The sequence below is a fragment of the Morus notabilis genome, unplaced genomic scaffold (assembly GCF_000414095.1).
Source record: "Morus notabilis unplaced genomic scaffold, ASM41409v2 Scaffold102, whole genome shotgun sequence".
NCBI classification, from domain to species: Eukaryota; Viridiplantae; Streptophyta; class Magnoliopsida; order Rosales; family Moraceae; genus Morus; species Morus notabilis.
In genome coordinates this window covers 548,323-555,662 of record NW_010365014.1, presented here as the reverse complement: position 1 = coordinate 555,662, position 7,340 = coordinate 548,323, and the positions used below count along the sequence as shown (strand labels likewise).

General features: G+C 32.2%; 1 protein-coding gene across 1 annotated transcript; it reads right to left on the bottom strand.

Moving 5' to 3' along the window:
• Positions 1-1,800: 1,800 nt before the first annotated feature.
• LOC21402251 (U-box domain-containing protein 21) lies at positions 1,801-3,409 on the bottom strand. Its single transcript, XM_010107260.2, has one exon. It carries the CDS (start codon positions 3,327-3,329, stop codon positions 1,965-1,967), a length of 1,365 nt encoding a protein of 454 aa, XP_010105562.1. The 5' UTR covers positions 3,330-3,409; the 3' UTR covers positions 1,801-1,964.
• Positions 3,410-7,340: the final 3,931 nt, after the last annotated feature.

Here is a 7,340-nt window from a genome sequence, read left to right as displayed (position 1 = left end):
CATTGTATCAATTTTTGCGTATCTATCTTCATTTTGATATGATTTTTTTTATCTAATCTAATAGAAAAATAATATTTATCCAGTTGGAATAAAACCTCATACTCACAAAATTGAAAGTCTCAGGATTTGTTTATTTACATCCAAACTTAAAAAGAAATTTGAAGTCAAGTTACAATTTTATTCAAGTTCATGTTTTTTTACAAAATTTGAGTTTGAACTTAAGTTCAGGAGTTCAAGTTCCCCTTTCAACTCAAGTTAATGATTAATATTTTTTTTATTCTTAAAAACGCCATAACTTTTTCGTTTTAATTTCAATTAAGATGATTTTTTTATATGCGTTCACAACAAAAAGACGAATAAAACTCCACCTCAAGTTAATGATTAATATTTTTTTTATTCTTAAAAACGCCATAACTTTTTTGTTTTAATTTCAATTAAGATGATTTTTTTATATGCGTTCACAACAAAAAGACGAATAAAACTCCACCCATAATACCCTATTAAAATTTTCATCACCATTGAATTTTTATTAAAATACTATATAAATTTAAATTTTAATTTTAACTCACCCAAATACAAACTTAAATAGATTCTTAATTAAAATCATAACTCAAAATGTGCACATCTAAATACAAACTCAAATTAGAATCACAACTCAAATCATACTCAAATATACTTTAATTCAAATCAAAATCTGAACTCAAATTACAATAATTTAAAAAATACAAATAAACAAGCTTCACTTACTCACTTAGTAGGATCCATCCCTCATGAGTAACGAGGTTTTAATTTTATAGGGATAGGAGTGCTCAATCTAATATCCAAAAATATTAAAACTGATCCACTTTTTTTCCGTTTTATTCAGCCTTAGAATTTAGAAATGAACAAAGCCTCAACCAGTGATTACTCTCTGAGTCTTATCCGACTTTGCAAAGAAAAGGACGTACATCCGAAAGAAACTTTTGTTTGTAATGCGTGTGAAGGAGAAAATTTAAAGTAAACTCAACACAAATTGCGGTGGTAAATGGTACGCGTACTATTTTGAGACTTGATATTTTTATCGGTTTGATCAATTTCTGTGAGTGCATTTGATCAACATCATATTAAATTAAAAAAATATACATAATATATAATTTTTAATACAAATTTAATCGAAAATAAAATGTTTAATAGTTTATTCTTTTTTAAGATCCACTAGAGAAATCTAGATAATGTTTATATAATGCTGCAATAAAGTTTTTTTTGTGTATGTAGGGAGTGCTCTAGCAAGTTGTAAAACATGATTTATTCATGCTTCTTTATCTGCCAACATAATAGGTATACACTGATAAAAAAATTCAGGCTCCTCCAAGTTAGCTAGTTATTCTCTATTGTTTCATTTTGTTTGGGAAAAATGTAAAAGGATTACAGTCCATGACAATTATCCAGTTTCTTTAGAGAGCTCTATAATAGAATATGAAAAAACATCGTCGATCATATACAATTAAATAGTCAGATCAAATCAAAATCATATTAATTAAAAAATAATAATTTAAAAAAATTTGACAAAAAAAAAAAAAAAAAAAACTGATGGTTTTCATATTCTACGAGTATTTCATTTTATGAGATTCAATTGATAATCCTTCAATAACGGATACCCAAATGAAATTAATGGAATTTGTAATATTTAAATACTTTTTCTCAAACATTATTGATGACATATTGTGAGGATACATCATACTGAATGACATTCCAATTAGCCAATTGGGGACCACAAATTTCAAACGTTCAACATTAAATACTCACAAAAGACCTTTAAACTTTGCAGAATATTGTTTGTATAACTCATTTTCATGTACCAAAGTATACGTGTAACATGTATTTTGTACAAATTAAGATCAACGTGAAAAACAAAAAATGATCACCCCTTATTCCCTTTGTGATCAAATTAAGCTAACTACATGCATAACTTTCTAAAATTCAAATCAAAAGGGCCTCTTGAGATCCTTAAAATCCATTGAATCAATACACTCAACCCTTCTTCTATGAAGATTCAAGACCTTCAACAAATCACTAGTCTCCTCTTTTAGCCTCTCCCCACACCCAACTTGCAATACCAACAAGAGCTTTTGAAAAGCACCAACTTGAAGAGCCTCAACAACAGCCCTAATGATCCTCTCTTCATTGTCATCTCCCTCATCCTCACGACTCTTGCAAAGCTTCCATATTATCGACACCGAGAACTCAGTAGCCGAGTCGGATACTCGGAGTATCTTCTTCACCAAAACCGGCATAGTCAAGGCGTTGCCATAGGCCTCTTCTCTCCCCTTTTTGCAGCTACAAATCCCGTCTAGAACTCCCAAGGCCTTGTCACAAACACTTCTCTCCGAGCCCACAATCATTTCTAGGAGCGAAGGGACCAAACCCATTTCCACAAATCTTTCTCTAATCTTGTCGTTTGAGAAAGAGGAAGAAACCATGTGGTACATCACCATTAACGAAGCTTTTGTTGGAGTAGGGCAAATGGGTTCCTTTATAAGCTTTACGAGAGCTTCCATGGCTCCTTCAATCTCCGCCATGGCTGCGATTTTCCTCGGATTCGACGACACGATTTGTTTTATTACCAACACAGAGTTTCTTCTTCGTGATAAATCCCCCGCCTCCATAAGCCTCACCATGCAATGTAAAGAAGATTCCAACCCTAAAACGCACTTTGCCTCTTCATCCAAAGGAAAAAACAACGTCAAAGCGGATAACAATTCCTCCAATATTCCCATTCGGTTTTCGTCGAAAACCGCCTTCTCCGACGAGGATAAGGCCTCAAATGCGGCCGCCAAGGCCTTCCCGGCGCCGTTGCTCATAATGCGCCTCTTGTTCCCCTCGCTCTCTTTCATTGAATCCTTGAGTTTCATCACCAATTCCTTGCACTTCTCGCGGTCTCTCCGCTCGGCGGCCTCGGTAATCTTGAAGAGAATCTCCGATACCTCGTCGGAGCTTATCGGAATTCGAGGCGTCGGAATCCTCTCAATTCCGTAGGACTTGTTCTGGACGCACCAGTCTTGGATCATCTTCCGAATAGTGTGATTGGGTATAGGCTCGAGGCTTCTCAGTACTTGGTTGGTAATCGGGCAGGTGACGTTGCCGGATTCGATCCACGTCTCGATGCTCTGGCGATCGTAGGTGATTCCGGTGGTTAAAGTGACCGGATCTTTCATCAAGTCCAGAGATATCGGGCACCGGAAATGGCTTGGTATCGTCAACTCGATATCGCCCGCACCGCCATCAAGGGGGAGCTTCTCCTTGCCGGCTAGGCGTCCCGCCGATCTCCGCCGTCTCCACGAAGAGATCATTATTTTTGTTGCTACTGTGTACCAAGTTTGGTGTTTAGTTTTTGTTGTTCTTTGTGGTGTATAATAATTCTGTGGTGTTTTTGTTTTTTGTAAAAAGCTTGGAATTTGAATGGGAGATATGGGTTGTGTTGGGTTTGGATTTATATAAATATGTGCACACTCTCAACGAAAAATATGACGCGGGTTTGGACTTTGAAAACTTAGGCCAAGAAAATTGCAAAAATTTTAGTTAGATATATAAAAATGAAAATAAATATAGGAGAGAAGAAAGGGTTTTGAATATTTGACCGTTGAATTAAAGTTTGAAATGGTAAAATTGAACACACCGCCAAAAGTTGGACGGAGAACGAGTAGAGCATGGGGTTTTGGAATTTAGAATGGATCAAATCAAAATACCAAAGAAGAACAAAAAGAAGGAACAAATTTTCAAACGTTTGACAAAAAACCGGTGAACGCCAACGGGTCGGTGGACTGACCAACTCCAAAGCACTATTAAGCCAAAAACGTAGCTATTTTTAAAAGTGGGTTCATGACAAAAGAATGCAAACATTTATTTTTTTGACACTCACGTTTATATTAGGTTCCATCAATTTTAGATATATTTTTTAATTTGATTTGATTTTAAAATTCTTGCACTATAGCAAGCTCTTTTTTAATTATTATTTTCATTTTTTTATTTTTTTATTTTATTTTTTGCCGTAATCTATATCTATTACTATTACTTACTCTTACATGTTAAATCCAATCAAAATGCTTATAAAATATACAAAAACTATAAAAATTGATTTAAGATTTTACAGCCCAAATAATGTCCTACCAGAAGGGTATTACCCAACTAAAGTTTCTCTTTTTTCTTTATTTCTTAATAATTTTTTTAAAGTAATTTAGCTATTTAGCTAAGCTTGATGTTAGTCCGGTCTTAGCGTTTTGGTTCACATTTTGGACCTCGATTTAACGCGGCGCCATATCTTAAAACGACGTTTTTGTGAGCCATATGTCTTATTTTCAGTTGTTTAAGCGTGTTGAATTAAGTATTTTAATTCGCTAGGAACTGGACGTGATATACAGGAAAACTTTAATTAAATCCTTCCCCATGTAATCCACGTAACACCGAGTGTCAAAAATCTCCTTCACACGCAAAATTAATTTTTCATCCTTTTGTTACGTTTGAAGTGGGTTTTATTTTTGGTTTGGTCTCTCTTAAATTCGTCGTGTTTAGTCAAGTATGTAATAATTATGGCATTGTAGACTTGGCATGAAATAATATTTTCTCTCAAGTTTTGTACGTTGGAACTAAAATTCTAAGTTCATTTTGGCATGACAAGGATTTTTTTTTTTTTTTTTCCGGATTGACCGTTTCGTAATCTTCGCATGTAATAATGGGGAAGTTGCTAACGTACGTCTAGGTGAGAACATGAAACTAGACTCAAACTACAAGATTTCTTTATAATCAAATTATATACAAAGAGTAATTATTAGAGGACATGGATTTGTCTAAAGTTTTTCTTATTTTTTTTTCTTGGGTACAAGTGTTTTCTTAAAGTTAGGACAATAGTGATTTATATTTGCCGTTGTTTATCAAAAAGTTGCATCAATTAGTAGTAAGCAATTTCAGCATATAAATAACAAAAATAATAATATCAGTAAACCAAAGTTCTGATACTGCCTTGTGGGAACTTGATATTCTTCATTCGAAGCAACAAAAGAGAAACGACATAAAAGAGTTTCTCTGATAGGTTAGTGTCATTGATGGTGTCAGTTTTTAAACATTGAATTGATAATTTATTTTTTCTAATTCTATCATAAAAACTCTAAAAAAGGAAAAAGAATAAACCGAAATCGCAGCCTTATGCAAACCTAGGTAAGGAAAGGTAAATGAGTGGTGGATGCGCGTGGTCAACATTAGACAGCACCCGTTGCTTTATAGTTAATTATTTATTAGCTTTAAACACCCCTTCGTGGACTAGGAGTCTCATTTGAGTTCCAAGTGTTCAAGGCTTCAAAGATGAGTGATCATACACACCATTTGTTTTAGGAAATACGTATACACCAATTTGACCCTAAATCCACTGTATACGTAAATGTTAAGGATATAAACTTTATTAACCATTCTACGACTTGTTATTACTTTTATTGGTTGGTTTAATTTTTTATTAGTGACTGATGTGATAATCTTTTAAACATTTGTTAATAAAAAATGATGATTTAAGTTGGTGTTGCTGACATTATTATTATATATATAAGACTTATTTTCAATTGTTACATTTTCATCGATAATTACTATTAAATATGAAAATTTAATGACATGATTGATAAAAATTCAATTTCATTAATTTTTTTGATTAATTATCTAATTTATTACAATTAACAGATTAATATCTTACGATTAAATAATAATATTAATTAATAAATAAATATTTGAGTAATCATTAAAACCACAATTGATATATAAAATATGCTTTTATTACGTGTATATATGCGTAGATATATAATTATGTGTAACACGTGTGTGTTAACCACAATATCGTAATTCCGTGGCAAGGCACAGTAGATTTAGCCTTTTTTTCTTTTTCTTTTTAGTTTGATTTGATTGAAATAAATCTGGTATTTTGGTATAGAATCAGATGGATTAAAAGTGTCAATCTAATTAGGATGTACTGATACTATTTTATATCAGTTTTCGTAATTTATTTAAAAAAAAATAGATTTGGCATTGGTAGTGTAATCCACTGTGGCACTCGAACTCTGGTTTTGATAAAAACCGGAAACTGGCCATCAGTGTTGATTGTTGAATGATCACTAACTACTCTATAATTTTGTTTCATATGTAACAACGATCAGATATTTTAATTTGTTGGTGATTATAGTAAAATGCGAAGAAACTTGTCTAAGCAAAATGCGATCCTTATAATTACAGGAATTATGAAAGTAAAATTAGGGCCCGTTTAGTTCGTTGATTCGAGTTGAGATGTGACTTTATGTGAGAGCTTTTTACTGTAGTAAAAAAGTTAGATGTGACTGTTTTTGAGATTTAGTTCGTTAATTCGAGTTGAGATGTGACTTTGTGTAAGAGCTTTTTACTGTAGTAAAAAAGTTATATGAGAGCTTTTTACTGTAGTAAAAAAGTTAGATGTGACTGTTTCTGAGATTTAGTTCGTTAATTCGAGTTGAGATGTGACTTTGTGTAAGAGCTTTTTACTGTAGTAAAAAAGTTAGATGTGACTGTTTTTTAGAACTTTTTACTGTAATAAAACTTGAATTCTAAACTTAAATTGGTGAAATAAACGAGGTCTGTGTAACAAAACTCGAATTCTAAACTCAAATTAGTGAAATGAACGGAGCTTATATAATTGGTAATCCATTAAAATTTCAATCCTTTTTTATAATTTGTTTCGTACACTTGTCTCAATTCATAGTTTAGTATTTGAAGACAACTAATACTCAATTTTAGCTGAATCTCATACCGGGAGGCGAAATTTTGACGGATGGAAATTTTGAAAAATCCTTTTGGAAGTTTCGAGAATGCTTGCTGAACGGAAACATTAGTATTTCATTTCAACTTAGGGATGTTGTTTAATTCTTGAATAAAATTATCCTTTTTTTTTCCTTCCTAAAGTCCCCTAACGTTGTTTTTCGCATTCATCATTTTTTTAATTATTATTTTTAATGAGCAACTTCAACAGGAATCAATTATAAGACGTTTGGTTTATGAGTTCAGAACCATAATTCATAATCTAATTTTTGAAATTTAAATTTTTTATGAGAAAAAAATACTGTAAAAAATTAAGAATTATAATTCAACAAATATCCCGTTAATAAAAATGAAAAGGAGTACATCATATGTGGATTCGAATTTTTATTTTTTAATTAAAAAACTAAATGAAAGGGATATAGAAAAGATTAAACGAAAACAAAGAACGGAGAAAACGGAAAGGAGAAAAGCACTTGCACCTTTGACAGGCTATGGTGAGTAAATTTGAATCTTCTACGGTTCTACTGAATTTAATGAGA

Excerpts from the sequence above, each read along its gene's own strand:
- LOC21402251 (XM_010107260.2), bottom strand. The coding sequence starts at position 3,329 with ATGATCTCTTCGTGGAGACGGCGGAGATCGGCGGGACGCCTAGCCGGC.